The sequence below is a fragment of the Onychostoma macrolepis genome, chromosome 19 (genome assembly GCF_012432095.1).
Source record: "Onychostoma macrolepis isolate SWU-2019 chromosome 19, ASM1243209v1, whole genome shotgun sequence".
In the NCBI taxonomy this organism is placed as follows: domain Eukaryota; kingdom Metazoa; phylum Chordata; class Actinopteri; order Cypriniformes; family Cyprinidae; genus Onychostoma; species Onychostoma macrolepis.
The window spans coordinates 24292287-24316332 of record NC_081173.1 but is presented as its reverse complement, the minus strand read 5'-3'; the positions used below and the strand labels follow the sequence as shown (position 1 = coordinate 24316332).

Sequence of the window (24046 nt, the reverse complement as noted above, 5' to 3'; positions counted from 1 at the left end):
GACCTGGCTCAATAAAAGTCTCTTCTATACCGGCTACATGTATTTACTGTGAAACATGTTGGACGTGGTTATGTTTTTCAGATTTTTTGTAACCTTCATGGACCACAGCCTGTGAAATGGGTAAGTTTGAAATTGCTTTATTGATTTGTAAAGAATATAAATCAACAAAACACTGGCTACGCATCAAAATCTTATAAAACATGTAAAATGGCAGACTACAAAACAAATAGAGAATGTATAAAATGTATTCACATGCACTGATTCAATTTCACTACCTTAAGTATTATTTGAAAAATAATTTTGGTAAACAAGAGTGTAAAAAACAGCAGGGAAAAGACCCAACAAATTGTATAAAATTATATGCAATGTAATATGCAATGTATATGCAATGCAGTTTACATTTCAATACACTTTAGTGGCATATGATGGAATCATATGACAAGGTACAAACAAATACAAACAAATTACTTTGAGAGAACACTCAGAAATTATTTTCAGAAACGTGGTAATTACACTGAAAAAGAAATATGAATATAACTGCAAATTGTACTGTTAGTAATGGGCGTCTTTCACAAAACGTTCACTGTCATTTCACAAAATACATGGTCTCAAATGAATAAATAATTTGTAGTGATCTTGCACATTATGAAAGTTTAAAGAAAGGGGGCTTTAGGTTATCAGTGATAGCTGCATTTTTGACAAACTCTGCGGGTACTTTCTTTTTTCTTATGTAATGTAAAGAACTGTAATACAGTCTGTCTATATTACCACTTTTTATAATACCAGCCTATAAACTTCCAGAATAATTAAGACGGTTCTGCAGTTAAACTATGATGTTTACTGTACTACTACAATGGAAAACAAATAATTACAATTAGCCCTTAAAAGTACATTTTCAGATCTGTCTGGCTAATGACAATCATTGATGTTTCTCACCATGCACATCCTACATTAAGCATCATTGTGATGTTAGTATCAAGATTTAGCAGCTAGTCTTTTAAATTTCAGTTCAAGGAGAAAGCAGTGATACTTCAGATTTTCTCCTGATCTAAAATGATCTGAAAGGTAACTGACTGGTGACATAACCGTAGCCCCTAATACTGAAACAAATGGGTGGGATAAAACATTAACAATCAAGTTCACAACATCACTTCACCCAGTAACACATTATGATCAGTTATAATACAGTTATTTATGATGATGGAATAACAATGTGATTACATTTTAAAATATTTGATTGTATATTTATGATTTCAACTAATTTATAAGCATAGTACAGGCTATAAGGACCATTTTGAGTTGGGAAACCAACAAGTGTCTATAAGACGCAATATATGGTTTTATTTCCTGTTGCACTGAATCAAGCAACCTATTGCAAAGCATTGCTCATCTTGAAATAATAGTTCTCTCAAAAATGCAAATTTGCTAAGAATTTAGTCACTCTCCAATCATCCAAGATATAGATGAGCTTATTTCTTCATCAGAACAAATTTGGAGAGATTAGTATTACATCACTTGTTCATCGATAGATCCTCAGCAGTGAATGGGTGCCGTCAGAATGAGAGTCCAAACAGCTGATTAAAAACTCACAAGCAATCCACACGACTCCAGTCCATCAGTTACTGTCTTGTGAAGTGAAAAACCGCATGTTTGTAAGGAACAAATCCATAATTAAGGTGTTTTGACTTTAAAATGTTGCTTCTGACCAAAATAAAGGTCCATAATCTATAATAACACTTTCTCCAGAACAAAAAAAAAATCCCATCTCATATCAAAACCCACTCACATATTTATTTAGAACCGTTTTAAAATGTTATTGCTTGTAAACTGTGCTTGATTTGTGCATATTTCTCTCCTGATTCAGACGGGATGACTTTTTCACTGAAGAGACATCAATATTATGGATTATTTGTGGATTATTGTGATGCTTTTATCAGCTCTTTGGACTCTTTCTGACGGCACCCATTCACTGCAGAGGCTCTATTGGTGAGCAAGTGATGTAATGCTAAATTTCTCCAAATCTGTTCTGATATAGAAACAAACTCATTTTGAATAGCCTGAGGGTGAGTACATTATCAGCAAATTTTCATTTTTGGGTGAACTATTCCTTTAACACAAATCTAAATCTGCACTCATATGCTCATAAATGTTCACAAAAGCTTTCAGAAAGGAGGTAGAAATAAAATGTTGCCTTGAGCATGATTGCTCTACAATCACAAAAGTAACAGAAGGCAATGTAACGAGGGCACAGATTCAGTTTTTCTACGTAGCTAAGAAGGCGGCTGGAGGAAATGGCCTTGCTATGTTTCCTGTGCAAGGATTTCTCACCAATGACAGTGTGTGAGAAAATCTGACCTCTGTTTTATGAAAACATTGTGAGGTTGCTTCCTTAGCAAACGTTTATGCTAAGGCAATTGGCTCTCGAGGAAAAGTTTAGTTAACTTAAAAGTACTGAATAAATGTGTGTTTACATAAACGTACTTAAGATTAACATTACAAAGCAAAGGTTTGTATATTCCCCAAAAGCACATGTGTAGCAAATAAATGAGCAAGGCTATTATGTGAATGTAAATGCAGAATATTAAAAACAACTGAATCGCTGTGATCAATCTGTTGCTATAAAGGTGACTTGACCATGCAACTATATCTCCTAAGAAAAGCGAATAGGCAGTGATTTGGCGAATCAGCTAAAAAGAAAAGCAGCGCCCACATGTAATAGGATTCATGAGTAGTACAATGCAAAAAAGGCCTCAAAACGGATTTTCCCGACACATTAGGTCCATGTGCCAGTACAGTCGATCGATAACACTGGAGGATAATACTGGTATAGTAATAATAGCAATATAGCGCTTAATTCTGTTCAAGTTTAAAATGCCTTACATGTTCAAATCAAAAAGTCAGAAACGTATGTCTGTGGAATTATTCAAAATGCTGATTCTTTGACTCCTCCTCACACACAAACACACATACACACTGTTTTGAGTTTTGGAGTGCTATCTGGTACAATCATATGCCACGTCTGACACGTCTTCATACTCTTCAGCATGTGCAGGGCAGAGTTGTAGTGTTTGACCCACCTAGCTGCCCCACTGCCATTAGCAGAATGTCTTTCTTTTCTTTATAAAAGCGCAGCTCCCGTCCTGCCAGACGGGCCTCTTCCAGCTCGCGCTCGGTGGCGGCCATCTCTCGATTGATGGTACTGGATAAAACGTGTTCTCGACTGACCCAGTCAGCGGCCATTTGTGTACGCATGTCATCGTCTAGCGCTCGGTGGGAGTAATGAGCAAGCACTTCCTGTTTACAAAAAGAACCTGATTGTTATACACAGCATAGACGGGTTAGTGAAACATATTAATGGGCCAAATAAATATTTACAAGAAACTAACAAAGGAATAATAACAAATAAAAAAGAAAGATGAATATATATATATATATATATATATATATATATATATATATATATATTACTTTATTCTTAGTTTTTTTTTGTTTCAAAATGCAATCATATTTTAGTTTTCGTGAACATTTTTGCCAGTGTTATTTTACTATTATTGAGATACTATTATAGTTATTTTATTAATATTTTGAATTCATTTTAGACCTTTAGTTTGACCTTTTCCATTTCCATTTTAGTTAAAGTTTTAGCATTTGTTTGTGTTTTTGTCATTTTTATTAGTTTTTTTAAATGTCTATATTGTTTTTTTATTCATTTTTTTTTTTTCTCTTATTATAGTATATCAAGTTAAACTGAATATTTTTTTGCTTTTTGTATATTTTATTTATTATATATTTCATTAAACTTTTTTTCCAACTAACTATTTATTTATTTATTTATTGCATTTTGCAGCATCTCTCTGATCCTAAATATGTCAGGAACAGTGTAAAGTCTGGTGGACTTTCCTAAATTTTACTTTTCATTTTTTCCTAGTATTAAGAATAATAGCTTCTATGCTACTTCTTTTTTTTATTTCACTGTGACTAGTCAGCCAAGTTTTTGAACTCAGAATAGTTGTTGTTGACATGTAAACATGGTCGATCTTGTCAGAATTGTTTTAATGAATGGTATTTTGGGAGTGAGGAGGAAGTTTTGAGATCTGAAAGTTACAGCATGTTTTTACATAGTGGAGTAAACCATCTCATCTCAAAAGATGAAGGTAGATATAACTACTCATGATATGACTCTTTAAGTATTACTGAAAATAGTATATTTGTCTTTACCTGACGAGAGCATTGCCTTTCTCTCATGGCTTTCAGACTACCATTCCAATGGAGAAGCTGGAAAACTGTCATCAGTTCCTAAGAAAAAGGCCAAAAATTCAAATCCACACGTACAGTTAGTTACAACTTTTCATATAGTCCAATAAAGATCTCACTTACCTGGAACTCTAGCATAGATTTCCCCTTATTAGACTCTAACATGAACCGAAAAGCACCGATGCCTGTACTAGGGTTATCAGCTTCTTCTCTGTTTCCCTACAGTAAATACAAATGTGTAAAGGTCAACAATGTCAACAATACATTATTGTTCAAAGGTTCTGGGTTTCATTTAAAAGAAATTAGTACTATCATTCAGCAAGGACTGCATTAAATTGATCAAAAGTGACAGTAAATGTCTTTATATTTTTACAAAGCTTAAAGGGATAGTTCACCAAAAAAAATGCTCCTTTAAAAGCTCCAATGCCCATTCATTGTAACTGCATGGTGTTCCCCAGAAGAAATAAAAGAGTAAATGAAGCAAGAACTTTAATTTTTTGGTAAACTATCTCTTTAACTGGAACAAAAATCCACACAAAAAGTGAGATAACTGAGAACTCACATTAAAAGAGGCTAGAGCCTCACACACACTCTTCTCTATGAATTCATCTGTGATGCGTCGAGATGGATGCTCATTGAAAACAGAATTCATTAGGGCAATTTTGGCCGCGCTCCGTCTTGCTTCAGCTTTGGTCGGGCAGAACTGAGAAGATCAAAGATGCTATTTAACCACACTGTAATCCAATCCTGAAGATGCTCACAGAATTAATTTCCAAGAGATCCTCAAGAGAGAACATTAGGCAGAAAATATGCAGACACAGATGGCAACCAAAACACAATTATTTATTTCTGAAGATCTGAAGTTCCAAGACAAATGCATTGGAAAATGTAAAGAGAATATTGCTTGCCTGAAAACTCCCAAAGCAACTTCCCCCAGGGAGACTGACGTAGCAGACATAAGGGGGGCTATTGGATGGGACCATCTCATAGACGACAAGAGCCCCGTTCCTCAGGTCAGCACCTCGTGACTGCTTCATCTGCCAGAACTCCTGCAAGGCCTCCACAACATTCACTGTGGGAAGAAGACCATCAGATCAGAGTCTACAACACCTTGAAACAGCAGTCACATTTCCCATATTATCAAACACCTGATAGCATGCACTAATTTTTCAGTTTTGCTAATTCTATTCAAGTTGAAGAAGCTCCCTCTGTGGTTAAATCAAGTTTTTAACTTTGTTTAATTGTCTGTCTGGTGTTTTTAATATGCCTAAAGAGAGTTCACCCAAAAGTGAAAATTCTGTCATCATTTACTCGCTCTCAATTTGTTCCAAACCTGACAACGGCTATTGGCAACTGTTCGGTTCAAAATATCTTCTTTTGTGTTCAACAGAAGAAAAGGTTTGATTGAAAATTTATGAACTTGTTTTTACAAATCAAGTTCATGAATTCATCTTTTACTATGACTGCGTCAGTAAACAATGAAAAGCACATGCTCATTGAATGGCTGATTTAAAGGAAGCCTGTTGTTGTGGAATTGCTTGGATACTAGTTTCTAACAGGAAATAAGGGTGGTGTATTTAGACGGGAGTAATGTGAAAATCATCACAGCCGCACGTAACACTCAAGCACAAATATATAAAGGTCTTTCTTCTGCAAATGAAAGCTAAGCTTCTTGGAGGTTGCATTCAGACGGTCTGAGGTGTCTCGGAGGTAGATTAAAACACTTAGCCTGCCTCTAAAGAACTCTGGCAACAGTCTTATCCGACAATAATCCATTTAATGTAATTAGGTCAGCATGTCAGGGGGCTCAATCTGAGTGCTCGATTCAAATGTTTAAACACACCTTGGGTGTCTAGTTAGGGAGCTGCATGAGCGCATCTCATGAAGAACATGTTTGGGTATTACTTCATATAATTCTTTAATATTTCTGGGTAATATATTGAAAATCAAAAGAAAACAATATATTCCAAGAAAATTAAACTTGTGAGTTGTGACTTTATTTTCATAACAATTAACCACACTAAATAATATAATATTATATGATCTTAATGGTATCTATAATCTTAATGATTCTAAATATAGGCTTTATGCAAAAAAAAAAAAAAAAGGAAAAAAAAAAAAGAAATACGATTCAAAACTCTTACTGCTGAGACACCGCCAGGGGTTATGTTTTATGAATTAAATTCCCTTTTTTAAGCAAATTCGTGAGAAGTTTCAATACACATTTCCGATTGTGTTAGCTTGAAATATCTTGCATGTGGGTCAATTAAGTGGCACATTTTTTGTCCAGATCTAGTCTATTAAATAATTAAAAAATACATTAAAAATGCAATTCATACAGAGGATCAGAATCTCTCCTATGGTTATCAAGTTTTTAATTTCTGAATTAAAAATCATATTTTGGAGGGCTTAAAGTCAATGTCTAGGTGGTGTAAAAAAAAGAAAAAATTATATATATACACACACACACACACACACATATATATATTATTAATATTTTAAAAACATAGAGATATAGATAGATAGAATATTAAATATCATATTTGTAATTTTTAAGAAAGGGTAAGTTAAATTCAGGTCAAATTGAGTAACTCCAAGAAAACGTAATGATATTCATTATGCAAAAACTAATTTGTGAAAATAAAGGTTTGTACTCTTACGTGTGTTTAATGTGCATGTGAAATTTTATTTTAGGCTACTTGTTATATGATGCTTAAATTACTTTTTAAATACTGATATTTTGATAGTGAATAAATAAAACAATTCAAATGTATAAAAACTTGAATATTAGAACCAATTTGAATACACGTTTACATTTCTAATCACTTTTTACATTTACATTTTAATTGTTTAAAAAAAAAAAAGATCATTGTTTATCATTGACCCTTATGCTCTCATGTGCAAAACATGTCCATGTTTACCCCACATACCCCTGCCGTATCCTTGCGTGTGTTTGGCAAAGCTCCGGACCACCGCGTCCACTGCCTCTCTCAGAACCGCCGGGTTGCTGGGATTGGACAGACCCAGACCCGCCGACATGTCCACCGAACCGAACCCGCTGCCCATGATACCGGACCCGAGGCTGTGAAGCTGGAGGGGCGGCGGAGGTGGCGGCGGCCCCGGGGAGGCAGACACCGAGACGTGAGAACCCTGAGCCGAGGAAAGAGTGCCGGTTACACCGGGCCGCAGGGACCGGAGAGTCCCGGTCGCGCTCGCTCCGTATCCGATGCCGGGCTGTAAGCGCTGATGGCGAAGAGACTCCATTGTCTCGAAAAGTGTTGCAAAAGAAACCAACACAAAGGGAACGACTGCCACAAACGATTGCAAAGCCGATTAAAAATGCATATGACAAACAGAAAAGTATTTCTCGAAGGTATGAGCTTTGTTAAGCTGATTGGGCAAAATATTATTTACTGTTTGGGGCGTAAAACTGCCATAGGGAGGAAAAAGGAGCAGCATATGCTTCTGTTTGACCAATAGATGGATTCACGCTGTGTGACGTGGCACGTCCGGCCAAACCTTCCCAAATGCACAAATCTCTGAAACCAAATCAATCTAAACGTCGCCGTTTATAAATATTAGCTATAGCCTACATGTTTATGCATATGTGTAAATAAAGCCCTCACAAATCTCAAACGAACAAAGATACTAAAATAGAAACCTAGAGCCACTGAGAACAACTAGGCTACTACTAAACATGACAAGTTCTTGCTGGTATATTAGAGCAAGAGACCACAGATGAATAGATAAAAATATTAACTAATTGATATCACCATACTTCCCCAGTTGATTAATCATAGCACATAAAGACAATTTTTGTAGGCCTACTACACGTTTCGTGAAAAAGTTGTTTGAATATGCAAATACTGCACTATCAAATTAAAAATGCACAAATTTGCACAATCTTCCATATAAAAAAAAAATTTCGAAATTATGATGTCTCATAAAGGCCTCACTATTTTATAGAAATAAAGAGTTGCACTTTTCGTAGAGTTCAGAATAGCATCGTTTCATTTTCGTTTCATTTTGTTGAACCATACAGATGAGATTTGGATATGTATTTTAATGCTCCATAAATAAAAATACTGTTTACAGCCAAAAATATAAATAAATGTTCACCATTTTGAGAAAACTGCCTTTAAAGATATGTACAGATGCAAATAGATGCAATAGATGTGTAATAAAATAAACATTTGATGTTTTTTTCCCCTCTAGTCTGAAGGAAGACATGTCATGAAGGCAAAATCTTAAAAATTTTCATGAGTGCACAAAAGTTTTTGCCTATGTGTCTTGTATGATATGCAACAACAGCAATTGCCTACAACATATCAGATATTCTGCTGTTGAGTCTGGTAACAGTAACAAAACGTGCCATGATAATAATATGTTGTTATTGTTTTGTCAAGTATTTTGGAATACCATTGGAGTTGGAGGAGTGACCTATGAATTAATAATTTGTTTTTGATTGTCATGGTTGTTAAATGACAGCTCTGGCATACAGCTCTCTCTTTTTAATTTGATGTATATTATACATGTTTATGCATGTATAATACACAACCTCTGTGACAATAGCACTCTTTGTACTTGATGTAAATTTGCACTGACCACATGTTTATGTGATCCATTAAAAATGAGTCAGTTACTTCCTTCTACAATCTTTCATGTTTCTCTGTTTAAGCCTGTGAGTGTGTTGCCATTTTTTCTTTCATTGCCCTTGGAGCACTACTGATGAAAATTTGTGTTGAGCTAAAGTCCCAAGGGTGATCAAATGTCTACCATCTCCTTCTGTATGGTTTATAACAAGCTGCTCTTTGCTGTCAAAGAAGTAAGATTGAAATATAAAACTGGCAAGAGCTCTGGAAAGTTCACTGAAAGTATGCACAAAGAAACGGCACAAAGCACTTGAAGTGAGCTGCAGTGATTACTCATCGTTCTGTGGTTCCTCAATGATCTAGTTGCCTATTGAAAAAGTTCCCTCTGTAATGGCAGTAGAACATTCTGGAAGTCTTATGCTCACCATATGCTTAAAAAAAAAAAAAGGAGCACCGAGGAGGCCTGGCTGAATGTTGCTGTTATGAATACAAGACCCAGACATAATACATTATACAGAACAAATAATACAATATTAATGTTTTTGACCAGTAGTGACCCTAAAAATTATTCAGACACTTAAGCTACACCTAAAATTTGTATTAGTTTATTATTAGTTTATTTATTAGTTTCTTAGTTTATAGTTTAATTAGGACAAATATCAACCAGTGGCATTTGTTCTGAAAACAAAATGATGCTACCCTTTGCTTATAACTATAACTTCATGTATCATTTTGCAGTAAATATTTACAAATATTTGCCATTGTTGATGGCAACACTTCTTTTCTGTCTCTCGTAGGCCTCGAAACAGTCACGTGCTTTTGTCCTGGACCTCTTTTCGAAACACGTTAAAGCTTTAAGATAATATGCAGGTTCAATCCAAACCTAAACTCCACCCCTGATTACCTGTTAGTTTTTTGTGGTAATGACTTGTCGATTGTAAACTTTTCCTTAAATATAAAACATACACAGCCCTGTTTCTGATGTTCCATAAGCGCCACCTGCAGTCAGACAGTGGATTCACATTTTCATTCAGCCTGTCTGCAGTTTTTGCTCAAACCAATGCAAAAATCAAACCCGATTTTATGTACTGTCCTAAATGGAAAACAAGCTAATGTGCATTCTAAAAATCTAAACAATTCGGATAATAAGGTATCTAGAATTATTACCAGAGCAGATCAAATACATTTAATCATTCTTCAATTTGAATCATATCCTTTTTCTTAAAAATGGTTTAAAATCTAAAATGCGAGGTTTATTATTTCATAAAATTATTATTATTTTTTTTTACAAAAAATTTTTTTTTTTCATTTAAAAATGACATTGTTAATGTAGTTATTTGAATGTTTCTGCTATTTATTAAAAACTTAACAACTTATTTTGGGTGGTGGGTGGTCGTTAAATTTTTTTTTCCCCAGGGTCCCCTGGAAAAAAGTTTGGGAACCACTGGGTTGTTTTGTTTGATGCTTCCTTTTATATAATACAGCAATGTTTTATACATATCTATTTGCTTTTGCTTTGTGTTAATTAGCTACTAAAGAACATGTTGCAACACAAGAGCAATGTTTATTTAGGCCAGTCCAGCTGTAACAGTCAGGCATTTGGGAAGTCCCGACAGATTTAGCTCTTGTTGTGTAGACGTGTCATTAGACTGCTGGAGGAGAACATGTCTTGTCCCTATATATAGGGAGTTAATGCATGTTGTTGGGAGTCTTTACTTCTCCTCAAGTCAACGACTTCACGTTCAGATTGTCACTTTCACCTGCCTTTGTCAGTCACAGCTGAAATGGGCTGTCTGATGCGCGACACGACGCTTTATTCCCATTGGCTGTTTAGTGTTTAAGCGGAACGCTATCAGAGTCCCATTGGAGAGAAACGCTAACTCGGAATTCCCGAAGTTGCGAAGTTCGCGAGACGGATCGCTCGTGGTGAAATTAAAACGATTACGGATAGAATAACGCGTGCGCAACTCATCTGAGGCCGTTTTAAGCACGGTAAGCGTTTTATTTAACAGCATCCGTGTATATAATCTGGAACGAGTAGGTAGGGATCCTTATTTCATGCGGAAGAGGGTTGTGTTCATTCTGCATGGCGTGTGGTGTTGCTGAACGCTGAATTGGTCACAGTACACAGTGTAAATACGCAGCCTACGCTGTGCATCACCATTATGACAGCGCGTTACCAAATTAAATATGTCCATTTAAACGCGATAAACAATAGGCCAGGAATGCAGCAAGGCCGTCCGACCATTTTTGGTCACATTTGAGTGTGGCTTTATAGACTGCAGCAGTCTCTTGTGTATCGTTCGTGGCTTGTGTTTGCCTGTTGTTATGTAATAGCTGTAATCGTTGTCTTGTTGATTACATCGGTTCTATCTAATTAAACGAATAAGATAAACAGTGCGCCAGTGTGAATTATATAATAAGTGTGCTTGGGTTCACTGATTCTCGAGGAATGCAACGAACAACCTGTACAAATTATGTTTCTGCATTTATATGCATTGTTGTTTTGTGAACCTGTTCATTTTAAGATGTATTTACCTGTGCGTGGGTTTAGGCTCCTCCATTTTCTCTCAAAATGTGTTTTTCCTTGCATGTCATTGTCATCACTGTCAGATACAAACACATTGTGCCAAATATGTAATATACATATTGACAAATCTAGCATTAGCTTGCATGAATGAATGAATGAACTGAGACTATAGCTCAAGTACATATATTGAATTGTTGCCACTGTAAAATCTTACAATGTTGACTAAATGAAATTTTGCACATCACACATGTATTAAAATAACCTTTAGTAGTCATTTTGTGTTTTAAATGTTTCTAATGTTGCTTATGAGGGAAGTGACAGAGCTGTGAAAAGTTAGAGACAAAGTTTTTTTTAAGACATTTGCTGTCGGGATATAGTAGTAATGTTTCTTTGAAAGATGCTTATTTATGTTTTTCTTGAATTTGAATACATGTTTTAATCAATATGAATTGTTGAGTTATGAGTCTCTGAAGACAGGTGGCTTTAGGGATTATTAATAATGCAATTCCATTAGATATAACAAAAAGACAATCCACAAAAAAAAAAAAAAAAAGACGGCATATTTGTGGTAATTGATCATCTCTGGTTAATTTCAAAGTGTAAATATGTTAAAGTTATAGGATGTGTTGACTGCGTTATTATGGTACAAAATCAGTACAATGTTGATTGAATTATGAAATCAGTGCAATACTTGCAACAATATTAATGTATGCTATCACTAGTTCTGTTGAATGTGATGGCCTGTGCAGAACAGAAGATAATGGTAATAAATCTTTCTGCTTGTGGTTATCTTCATTATGTAGGTGCTGTGCAGAGCCACAAGAGGGCCATGTCTGATAACAGCACCGGTAGCACCGGGTCATCCAGTAATAGCTGGACTCTGCTCTCTCCGGAGGTTTGCAAAACATTATCAAAATGCTTGTGTCAGTGATATTGTCTGATTTGTATGAATGAATCAGATATACTGATGTGCATGTTTGATTTTTAGGAGGCTGCTGCGGACCCTACGGGACCAGTGGATGATGGGACGGAGAGTATTGGAGATGCACCCAGTCTTTCAGAGGAAATAGCAGGTTATAAACCTAATTGCTCCTTAATGCTACTTTTTAATTAGTAGTAAGTATCAGTATTATTTTGGTAATTGGGGAAAAAAAGTAACATTTTTGTTTGCACCATCGTTCAAAAGTTTGGGGTCATTAAGATTTTTTTTTTTTTTTTTTTTAAGAAATTAATATTTTTATCCAGCAAGGACACATTAAATTGACCAAAAGTGACTTTAAAGATTGTTACAAAAAAAAAAAAAAATCAATTTCAAATAAATATTGTTCCTTTGAACTTTCTATTTATCAAAGAATTTTGAAAAAAGTGTCACAGTTTCCACAAAAATAAAAAGCAGCACTATTGTTTTCAACATTATATAATAAGAATTGTTTCTTGAGCACCAGAACAACATATTAGAATTATTTCTGAAGGATCATGTGACATTGAAGACTGGAGTAATGATGCTGAAAATTCAGCTTTGACATTACAAGAATAAATTATATTATATAAAAATAGGAAATAGTTATTTTAGGTTGTATTAATATTTCTCTATATTACTGTTTTTACTGGTCAAAGAAATACAGCCTTGGTGAGCATAAAAGACATAAAAACTTAAAAAATTTGTACAAACCCAAACACTTTTGAACTGTAGTATATATTAATGTGCTGCTTATAGGATCCGTTGAACGAAACGGCATCATCTCTATATTTGTAACACCAATTTGTAGATTTTGTAATGTGAAACTGTTTATTTCAGGAAGCTCTTTGGATGTGAGGTCACATGACCCCGAAACGCCAATGGTGGAGACTGTTTTGTCAGAGGAGGGTCACCAGGTCAGTGCATCACCACGGGTATGTAAATCGCATGGCGTTCAGTTATCATTATATATATATATATATATATATATATCACAGTATTTGTTTTGTACACTTTGTTCACATTGTGCACAAGTATGACTTGGTCTTTAAATTTACCCGGACTCTGAATTTTGCCATTTTGAAAGTGATTAAGTCTTTTTTGTTTGTTCAGATGTCCATTCATGCATGTCAAAAAAAAAAAAAAAAAAAAGAACTTAAAACTGGATCAGATTGCAACTACTATCTATCTATATATATATATATATATATATATATAATGTATGTATGTGTATATGTGTGTAAATATTTGAATCTGATTTTAAACCTCTTTTTCTCTGTTTATCTACTAATCCTACTAAAAGTGGTGCCTGTCATCTGAATTTGAAGTTCAGATTGACTTTTTCTTGTTATTTAATGCCAAACTGTTTCCTTCCTAAAAGACTAACAAGTGTATGTTGTCCGATATCCAGATTTGCCAGGAAACATCTCCAGATTTCTTTGAGGAAGTGGCAGCGTCTGGTCGTACCGATGTTGAGTTTGATCCTGAGATCCATGCTCCTGTCATCCATGACACAATCACCAGTTCTCCCCCTGACAGTGACCTTCTGGGTGCTGTTCCCTTCAGCATTGCTACAGAATCAGCCTTTCAGTTTTCAGAGGAGTCGGTCCTTGATGAACCCACTGAAGAGGAAGTTTCTGATATCTTCCCCGGCCAGCATGTTCCAGTCCAAGAAAGCCCCGCCCCTGAACCAGAGGCCAAAATCACTTCCACTCCCGAACCATTCAGAGGAATTGGCTCTTCTCCAGATGTCCCTGTGAGCCCCATCCCTGAAATCAGTGATTCTTCTGCAGTCCCTGTGCTTGATATTCATGCTGATGTTCATCCTGCACCTGAAACTCCGCCTCTGGCCCCATCCTCTGAGACTGATACAGGATTTGGTTCCACAATAGAAAGCCCCGCCCCTGACAGCCCTTACCCTGAAACCATTGGTTCGGTTGAAACTGAGGAGGAGCCTACTTTTGAGAAAGAAGACATAGAAATGCCAGAGAAATTCCCAGATGTTATCAGAGAGCCAGGTATGATGTTCAGAAAAGGTTTATCATGTATCATATGTTCAAGAAAATCTTTTTTCAACTTATAAATTTATTTTCATTATATTTAGCCATTGTGTTGTTTTATAACACACACACACACACACCCACACATACAGTATGTGTGTAAGTAAAACAACCCAGAGTATGTATTTTAAATAAATATTAACAAATAATAAATGTATCACTAAATATACACATATAATGATATATTGTATATAATTTGTATAAAATGTCTCTCTCTCTCTCTCTCTCTATATATATATATATATATATATATATATATATATATATATATATATATATATATATATATATATATATATATATATATATATACACAATTCTGACTATATACATGTATTGAAAATAAATTATATAAATATTTAAGTATATTTAATGTATTTGTAATACATAATGTATTATAATTATTTAGCTTTATGTATTTCAATAATGAATTTTACTGAATTTGAGTAAATGTTACAGAGTTTTAATATATTATACATGTTCTAGTGTTTTTTTTTTCTTCCACCATTACTTATATTTCTACCCAGTTTTACCATATTTCTGCTTGTCTCATTTCGCCTTATTTTTTCTGTAATGTTCAGAATCTCTTGGTGCTGAACTTCCAGCGGATGATGATGGTCTGAGGCTCCGACATGTGCAACCTTCCATTTTGCTGAAGCGAAGCTCGGATGAGGAGGAAGAGGAAGAGGAAGAGTTTAACATGCCAGTGAGGAAAGAGGAGAAACGAGGTTTCTCTTTGAATCAGCTGATAGTGGGAGCATTGGTCCTGCTCTGTGTTGGATCATTCTTTTTCTCCGGTGAGTTTTTTTGTGACATTGATACGAATCTAAAACGTCACAAATCTGAATCACACTCTGTAATTGGTCCTATAAAACAGATGTCAACATTGGTTGTGCATAATTCATATTTAGCCGATGGTTATGAGTACACGCCTCATTATACGATAAAGACCATTAATTTCCCATTTTCAGTGGTTGCATTCATGTTGTTATGCCTCCAGGTTCTGTGGTTGACCTGTCTGATGGTAGGTTCATAGTTTGAGCTAGGTGGCAGTATATGCTTGTATTTGAGCTGTAGATAGGAGTTGCCCTCCAGTGCTGATGGTAGAGTTTGTTCCCATCACATATTCAAATATTAACAAATGAGTGGGGAAAAAAAGGTACATTTACCTGAGGGCAGCCTCTATCATCAGCCTGTATCATCACTGCGAATGCACTGCTTTACCGAGGGGCTTATCAGCTGCTTGCTTCTACTCTTCCCTTTTAAAGTTGAAGTGTATAATTTCTGGGCCACATTTTGTCAAACACTTTTCCAGTGCTCAAACATGCAGGGAGCTTCCCAAATTTACACTTTTGTTCAGGCCACTCAAACAAACAGACTGCAGTTTGGTGTCACTTGGGACAAGAAATTACACGCTTCATCTATTTTTAGTTGTTTAGTTTCAGTTGTGGCTGCCTCACCCTGAAATGGCTTAATGCTGAGATTCTGCTGACATTACGTTTTTGTAGAGAATGCCAGGATTACTAAATCAAAAGGCAACTTGTTTAGGTTTTTGTGTTTAAAAAAAAAAAAGAAGAAAAAAAAGTTTGGTGTCATTTTAAGATTTTTTTTCTTTGTTTTTTTGAAAAATGTCTCTTTCTAAAGTGTTTATGTGATGAAAAATACAGTAATAACAGTAATATTGTGAAATATATTATTTAAAATAGTTTAAAAATTATTTTAAATATTATTATAATTAAAAATGGTTTAATTCAGAACTATTTTCTATTTTAATATTTAAAAATGTATTCCTGTAATGGCAAAGCTGAATTTTCAGCGTCATTACTCCAGTCTTCAGAGTCGCATGATCCTTCAGAAATTATTATCTGATTTGGTGCTTAAGAAACATTTCTTATTATTGTCATTGTTAAACAGTTGTGCTGCTTTTATATTTTTGTGATTTAAAAAAATATGGATTGTTTGATGAATAGAAAGTTAAAAAAGATCAGCATTTGAAATAGAAATCCTTTGTAACATTATAAATACCTTTATGGTCACTTTTGATTAATGAATGCATCCTTGCACAATTTCTTTCTTTCAAAAACAAAAAAGGATCTTACCGACCCCAAACTTTTCAGTGTGTTACAGAAAGACCTGGTTCATATATCCAGATAAAACATGCCTGTGAAAAACAATCTAACTTCAGAAATGTGTGACTGCTGTTGCATAAACTACACCGACTTTTACTTGCAGTTTTTGACACTAACAGTTTTGTAATTCACTTCATCTTGTCTGTGAAATCTCAAGGAACGTTACAAATCTATTTTCTCTTCCGCAGATGATTTTGATGGTACAGAATTAAGTGACCAGGTTTGTGCATTGCTTTATTTTTTTTGTCTTTGCTCTTTTTCTTTATTGACATGTACAAGTTAATTTCACCTCTGACTTGTGTCTCTGTTTCTAGGAACTTCTCGATAAACTTGCTCAAGAGAATAAACAAATAAATGTATTAGAGGCTCAGATTGAGGTTAGTCCACAGTTCATCTATTCTCTAACTTTGACCATATGACATAAAGAAATCTCATTGCATTAATAGTGAAAACTTCATATACTAAGTCTTTTGGTTCTTTTTCTATGTGAATGCAGTTTTCCCATTAAATGGTCTTGTTGTGACGTCTATAACGCATTTCAGCAAATTGTTTTCAGATGTTGAACTCTTAGGATATGGTCTTTGTCATTGATCAGTCACAGAAAGAAGAGTTGGACCGGGCTCTGAAAATGGCGGCAGATATGCATGGCACTGAGAAGGGAACGCTGGAAAATGAGAACACTAAATTGAAAGAACAACTGTCTGCTCTGCCTGGTTTAAAAGAAGAACTACAGACGCTGAGAGCGAGAGTTGCTGAGCTCGCAAAGCTTACCGGTATGATGAGAGAGTGGGAATGGCACATGAACAGTATTTGAATTTTAAAACTCGGCATCTAAATTTGGATGTATTTGGATAGGGTATGTACATTTTAACAGCCAAAAGATTGAACAAGATGAGAATGAGGTTGTTAGCTTTTACCCTACTGTTCAAAAGTTTTGTGGTCAGTAAAATATATTTGAAAAGTAAATGAATGCTTCTATTCACTAAGGACACTAAAGACATCTATAATGGTACTAATTATTTACAATAAATGCTTTTCTTATGAATTTTATATTAATCAAAGAATCCTGAAAAATGTATCATTGTTTTACAAAAATATCACAAAAATGCGAAGCTGATTTCAGCACTGATAATAATAATAAAAATATTTCCTGAGCACCAGATCAGCATATTAGAATGATTTCTGAAGGATAATACTGAATACTGGAGTAATGGCTGCTGAAAATTCAGCTTTGACATCTCAGGAATAAATACATTAGTACTTTTTTATTTTATTTTTTTACATAGAAAACAGTTTTTTTTTTTATTTGTAATAATGTTATAAAATATATTACTGCTTTTACTGTATTAATGATAAAATAAATGCAGCCCTGGTGAGCATAAGAGATTTTTCTCAAAAACATTTAAAAAAACAATCTCACCAATCACAAGTTTTTGAAGGGTAGTGTATATTTATACACACGATAAACATTACTAATTAACTAACCTATGAACTGGTAATCAGCTGATTTTAGAATTTTTTTAAAATGTATTTATTGGTATCTGTCAATGTTGGATATTTAATTGTGATTGCTAATGGCTTTTATTTTTACATTTAGATTTCCTTCCTGTCATATAACCATGACTGGAAATTTATCTCTAAAAATTTAATAACACTGCTGAATGTAATTTTTAGCAAATTTCAAAATAAGTGCCTTTTATCATATATTCCCTGTTGTCTCGGTGCGCATTATAATATTGTGCTGCCTGAATTCACTTGTAGTAAAAATGTCAAAAATCTGTTTTACTGTTTTGTTTAGACAAGATATGGAATTTTTATAATTAAACCATTTTTTTTTCAACCCTACATCAGTTGAAAGTTGAAATGTGGAATAATATATATGCAGTGTATTCTACTATTTCTTTTTCTCCTTCAGTTCAAGAAGATCTTCCACAACAGCTCCCCGACTCTGGACCACCTTCCACTGGTGAGTCTAGTCCAGAAGTAACTGAGAAACACTGGGATAAAAAAGAAGAACTCAAGCGTCAGAAAACTCTTTTGGAGGAAAGCCGGAAGAGGCTGGAGGGAATGAAGAAACAGGGCTGGAACAAGCAGGGTTTGAGGGAGAGCTTGGTGGAGATGCAGAAAAGACTCTCAAAACAGGTGGATCAGCTGGGCAAGCGGGAAGAGTGGAAGAGGAAACACCAAGAGCACAAAGGAGAAAAGAAGGAATGGGGCAGAAAGAAAGAACATGACAGTCGCTGGAAGAAGGACGAGGTGGAAAGGGGAAAAGAGTGGAAGCATGGTAAGGACAAACAGAAAGACTATCTCAAGAAGTACAAAGAAGAGTGGGACCACAAGAGGGATGAGAGAAGGCAAGTGAGGGAAAAGAGACAGAAGGAAAGGCCTTGGGAGGCCAAACCTTCTAAGCATCACCACCACCATGAGCAGGTAGACTTCTGGAAACACCAAGAAGAGAAGCTCAGAAGGAACCGACATCCTGCCAAAGGCTGCCATGGTGTGTCCAACTGCGCTGATGCAGAGGGACTTGTTCCAGTAAAGCTTGTAGAGTTTCAGGACCTTCTTGAGGTCTACCTAAGCAAACTAGATGGTGTTCCACAGGAAAGCAAGGAGTCTCTCAGCCGCCTCGCTGCTCAGTTCTTCAGCGGCGGTGTTTTTGCCCACGACAGAATGCTCTTCAGCGAGTTCGCTGAGGATGTTGCAGATATCCTGGAAGATCTGGCAGATGGTTTAGAAGACAAACAGCATGACAATGATTCCCTCGAAGAAGAGATGGAGGAGTTTGAGAAGGAGGCTCTGCTACAGTTTGCCGCCCCTTTGGCATAATTGGTGCTGCCTCCAACCACAGAAACTCGGTTGAACGGATGGAAAAATACACCAAGCGAAGGAAAGCAAAGAGAAACAATCGTACCTGTTACTTTACGGACTGTAGATGTAGTTTAATGCCTTGTGTGTGAGGAGTTTCTCCCTTTGGAGTCTTGTCATTAGTGAAGTCCCACATGTGCGTTGGGTGTTTTGTTGTAAGCTACCTCCGTTAGTCCTGTTCTTCAACGCCAGACCCTTTGACTCTTGCTTGCTGTGTAAAGTGTCAGTCATTTTAAGCATTAAGTGTTGCCACATGAGTGAAACTGCTTCACTTGCAGATGGATCAATCACCTAGTACATAAGGAGTTGTGAACGAGATTAACACTAAACTGGGTTAGTGCAATGAGATTGGTGGAGAATGTCCCTTTATAGTTGTCTGAACGCCCAAAATTTACTTTAAAAACGATGTAGAATGTCAGACCTTTCCAGCCGATTTTTTTAAATTTAATTTTTTATTATTAAAATCCTGGTTTCTTTGCACCTGCCCCATGATTTTGCTTACTAAGCTGGTGTCAAACTGGTTTCTTTTTAAGTTTTGTTTTCGCCAGAGGTTTTAGAGGTCATTGTAAACGTTCGTTTTTTTTTTTCTTTTCGGTTTCTACCCCAACTCAAGCTCACACTTAATGTAAAGTACAAAAAAGTAAAATCTTTGAATGTGTTTTTTTATTTATTTTTTTTCCTCTAGGAATTTGATATGTTAGCTTATGTGCCTTTACTAGTGAGCACAGAATGCTGGTTCTGAAATCAACTCAAAACCACATTGAATGAAAATAGAGGGGGTTTCAGTAATGGTTTTGTTTGCACTGGGGTGATGTGGACATTTATTTATATCCTCTTTCTATCTTAGGAAAACAGCCATTGTAGTGAATCATCAAGATCATTTGATTACAGCTGTGCTATTGTTTTGTTGCACTCTTTTGGGATGAAAACTATTGAATTTAGCTCTTTTCTTGTCTAATTTGTAAATACGAAGAAAGTTATTTAATGGAACTCATAATTTAAGTTATAATATGGCACAATGATATTTAATGTGAAAGACAATTTAATACCATTTCAAAAGAAAGGTAATACAAGACCAAATGCCACAATGTATCAATATGAACAATTTTTTGATGATTATTAAAATGATGTACCATCGCCATGAGAATTACTCTTTATTGAGATTTATTTTACAACTGACAAATCAGACATCGGTGATTCTTTGAGGATGTCTAGTCTCATTTAGTCAATACCTCACCTTGACAATTTTAGTTTCATATTCTATATAAAAGCACATTCAGTTCTGACCTCTAAAACTGATCTGTAAGAGACATATTAGTGAGGTCTTTGTATTTGTTCCAGCATGTCAGTTGATGCTGAGTAAGTTTCGACAGCGTTATCAGATGAAGTTTTCCTGATGACAGATGTTTGGATTGACAACATTTAGGAAACCTGATAGGTGTAGAGTAATCAACCTTCATGTGTTAGGTTATGCTTTGAAATAATCACAAACAAATATTAATAGTTCATTTTCTCAGTATCGAAAAGCACAATGTGGGTTTTATGCTATTAGTCTGTTGGATATATGGCATATTTTGTTGTCTGGATTACTATAAATGCATGTGTGTGCGCGAGAGAGCCTAAACTACCTTGCTATGGAAACACTGAAGCAGGAGATAAGAACATCCTGACTTGTGAAATGGAGCAGTGGGCGTGATTTTGGTTTTCCGCTGAGTTTGACCATCAGATGAAGAGAATATAAGGTGAGATGTGGTCATTTACACAGAACATCTGAACATTACTCAGAACATCATTCCTTGGCTCAGGTAAGCATATGATATAATTTATGTTTTCAACTGAATCTCATTTTTGATTTGCATTGCTTGTACGTTTTTGCCCTAAAACTGTTAGTTCAGCCAAAAATGAACATTCTGTCATTATTTACTTACACTGTTCATCTTTTTGGCATCTAACAAAATTTTTTTTTTTTTTTCCATACAATGACAGTAAATGGTGATCACATGTGTTCTTGGTCCTCATCCACTTTCACTGTATGGAGAAAGAAGCTTAGACATTCTGCTAAATAGCTCTAAGTCATATGATGATTATAAGTAAATGGTTCAGAATCTTCATTTCTGAGTGAAATACTTTTACACCCCAAAATGGGTATTTGACTACTAACAAGGAGTAACCTGTCAATTACTCTTTTGTTTTCTAGCCACCTAACTATCCTACTCCCAAAGAATCATGGAATCTGCCATTAACGTGCTTGTCTCCCAGTTCAAGGCTTACGCAGGGAAGGATGGCTCTGCAAACACTCTGAGCAAAGAAGAGTTTCAGAGCCTGGTCACATCCCAGCTACCCAACTTTGTAAAGGTAATATCTCAAAAGGCTTACAGTATATCTTATGGTTTGTCCACTTCATATCTATATTCCACAATTCAGGTCTACATACTTGAATATAAAGGTCCACTTAGAACCCATTTAGTAGTTTATAAAATCATTGCTTTGAAGAATAAGGAATCTTAAAAAAAAAAAAACTATAATGTAATGTTAAGAACTTTTTTTTTAAATCTCCACAGAACCATAAAACCAACTCAAAATGGTTCTTAATAAGAAGAGGCGTGTCTGCTGACTCTCAGGTGCTGCAAAGAACCTCTATTTATAAGAGCTTACAGCTACAATAAATGGTTATCTTCTACAGCATATCTTCTAAACTTTATTATACAACTTACTGTGGAATATTTTTAATTGTATTTTTTTTTTAATAACAATATTTAGAAAATGAAATTGAAGATTGTTTAAATAAATAAACAATGGTCTTCATTCCAGTGCTTAATTAGTATTCTCTGTTCTGAGAAAAATGAACCAAAATGGATAAGAATGCAGAATTTTACTAAAGAATCATTTTATAGAATTATTTGACTTCTTTTTACATCTGTGACCTATAAGCACATTATTTAAATAATTAAATTAAAGATAATTTTAAGAAATAATGGCCTTATTTACAGTGTTTGTTTAGTAGGCCATTCTGTTTTCTGAGAAGAACGGATCCAAAAGGATAAGAGCACCATTTCAGAGGTCTGGTGTGAGTTATTAGTTAACCACATCCCAGTCCTCTAAAGAATTCCTTGTGAGTCACGTGTTTGTGATTTTGTAGAGGAAATTACACAAATCCTTCCTATGCTAAAACTCTGAAGTCAGAGAGAGACCTTATACTGCTAGTGAGTATGAAAACAAACTTGCTGCTTTCAGCATGTTTACATCCAAACCAGATCACTAAAGCTGGATACAATAGAAAAATGCCACATCAGAGCATTTTCTGTTTGGCCCATCCAGAACAGGAACTCCCCCCAAACTAATAGGTCAGCAGAAAAGAATGCGCAGTGCCAGTGACAACCACTAGATGGAGACACTATCATTGCAAGTGCGTATAAATGCCTGTCCATCTTGTCTTCTCCCACAGAATGCCTCTGACCCAGCCACCATTGATCAGCTCATGAAGTCATTGGACGAGAATAACGACGGAGAGCTGACTTTCCTGGAGTTCTGGCAGCTGATTGGCAGTGTGGCAAACCAACATGGCGGCTTTAGCCAATAAAGAAACCTGAAGTATTAGTCAACTTGAAGAAAATCACTTTAATTTTACCTTGTGACTTTCTTATGCAATTATAACATTGCGCAGTTAATGATTGTCCAAAGCAGGTGATGGCAAATAAAAGAAAGCATTGTTTTATTCTCTAGGTAATCTTGCCTTGCCTCTTTATTGACCATGTCATATAAGATTCTCTGCACACCCTCCCCAATCTCTCCCATTCTTTTGTGTAGACAATATAACGCATCTGATTTAATAGCATTATTTTATGGTAACCCAACACCACCCCGAGGCCATCGACTATCCGATTGCACAGCGGCTTAGTTTTAGATCTTAACAATTTCAGCTCCAGACAGCAGTCAGTTACGAGACATCCTTATTGACACATTCAATCTCCCACACAATATGAAGTAGGTGCCGCCAGTTGCCTTGCTTACAGGTGTGGCTTGGGGGAAGGGAGTTGATCTCTTTTGGATAATAAGGGAGATTTAGATCTTATTTGCAAGTGCAAACATATTAAACTGAAAACAAAAATTCAGAAGAATTTTGAATTGCCCGAGGAACACTGGTTATCGATATTAAATAGCTTGAAAAGATGCATTGAGATTTTAATTTGAAACCCATCGTACTGGTTTGATGAGGTGGCAACGGGGGTCTGAGAGTTTAAATCTTGCTGAACCGTTCACAGTTCCTGTGGGGTGTCTACAAAAACATAAAATATATTTAAGATCAAGTCATAGGTGAACTTTCATAATCAGAGCTGTGAGGCATGAACATAGCCCACGCAAAGTGACGCCAGTCAATACAAACCACTTTACATAGGCAGTGCCTCTTGTAAACACAGGTAATCATAGTAAAGTGCAGGCATTGGGATATGATTCATTAGCCTATATGTCTGCCCTGAGGCCTGTTAAAGGCTGTCTGAAGATTTATCGCAATACAATGCATTCCTGTTAGCAAGAATTCTGATAAAAATTGATTTTCAGATGTAAGATTGAATTTAATTTTTTTATATTTTCTAACCATAAATATGTAAAGTGTCATGACACACTTTAATTAATTATATAAAATTCAAAAAGTAATA

At 35.4% G+C, this 24046-nt stretch overlaps 3 protein-coding genes across 6 annotated transcripts; 2 read left to right on the top strand and 1 right to left on the bottom strand.

The window, feature by feature from the left end:
* Positions 1 to 42: 42 nt before the first annotated feature.
* Positions 43 to 20529, top strand: pbxip1a (pre-B-cell leukemia homeobox interacting protein 1a). 4 transcript variants are annotated; one of them, XM_058753514.1, is made up of 11 exons: positions 43 to 120; positions 12180 to 12271; positions 12365 to 12449; positions 13175 to 13251; positions 13746 to 14352; positions 14976 to 15191; positions 15395 to 15418; positions 16712 to 16743; positions 16838 to 16900; positions 17119 to 17296; positions 18439 to 20529. In XM_058753514.1, the coding sequence occupies exons 1-11, from the start codon at positions 117 to 119 to the stop codon at positions 19347 to 19349; spliced, it is 2289 nt and encodes a 762-aa protein (XP_058609497.1). In that variant the 5' UTR covers positions 43 to 116; the 3' UTR covers positions 19350 to 20529. The 4 variants fall into 4 exon arrangements, with proteins under 4 accessions (XP_058609497.1, XP_058609496.1, XP_058609498.1 ...); XM_058753513.1 differs by having other exon boundaries at positions 44 to 120; positions 13175 to 13269; XM_058753516.1 differs by lacking the exon at positions 43 to 120 and adding an exon at positions 10491 to 10838 and having other exon boundaries at positions 13175 to 13269.
* Positions 122 to 7854, bottom strand: lix1l (limb and CNS expressed 1 like). Its single transcript, XM_058753517.1, has 6 exons — positions 7185 to 7854; positions 5163 to 5326; positions 4817 to 4957; positions 4378 to 4473; positions 4219 to 4296; positions 122 to 3294 (listed from the first exon to the last, which is right to left on the bottom strand). The coding sequence occupies exons 1-6, from the start codon at positions 7516 to 7518 to the stop codon at positions 3040 to 3042; spliced, it is 1068 nt and encodes a 355-aa protein (XP_058609500.1). The 5' UTR covers positions 7519 to 7854; the 3' UTR covers positions 122 to 3039.
* A 577-nt stretch (positions 20530 to 21106) lies between the features above and the next one.
* On the top strand, positions 21107 to 23110 carry s100a11 (S100 calcium binding protein A11). The gene is made up of 3 exons (XM_058753518.1): positions 21107 to 21193; positions 21586 to 21743; positions 22834 to 23110. The coding sequence occupies exons 2-3, from the start codon at positions 21615 to 21617 to the stop codon at positions 22966 to 22968; spliced, it is 264 nt and encodes an 87-aa protein (XP_058609501.1). The 5' UTR covers positions 21107 to 21193; positions 21586 to 21614; the 3' UTR covers positions 22969 to 23110.
* Positions 23111 to 24046: the final 936 nt, after the last annotated feature.

Coding starts and splice junctions, on each gene's coding strand:
- pbxip1a (XM_058753513.1), top strand. Junction 12,272..12,364: donor GGACTCTGCTCTCTCCGGAG/GTTTGCAAAACA, acceptor TTTGATTTTTAG/GAGGCTGCTGCGGACCCTAC. Junction 12,450..13,174: donor TCTTTCAGAGGAAATAGCAG/GTTATAAACCTA, acceptor TGTTTATTTCAG/GAAGCTCTTTGGATGTGAGG.
- lix1l (XM_058753517.1), bottom strand. CDS start 7,518: ATGGAGTCTCTTCGCCATCAGCGCTTACAGCCCGGCATCGGATACGGA. Junction 4,297..4,377: donor AATCTATGCTAGAGTTCCAG/GTAAGTGAGATC, acceptor CCTTTTTCTTAG/GAACTGATGACAGTTTTCCA. Junction 3,295..4,218: donor AAAGGCAATGCTCTCGTCAG/GTAAAGACAAAT, acceptor TTTTGTAAACAG/GAAGTGCTTGCTCATTACTC.
- s100a11 (XM_058753518.1), top strand. CDS start 21,615: ATGGAATCTGCCATTAACGTGCTTGTCTCCCAGTTCAAGGCTTACGCA. Junction 21,744..22,833: donor AGCTACCCAACTTTGTAAAG/GTAATATCTCAA, acceptor CTTCTCCCACAG/AATGCCTCTGACCCAGCCAC.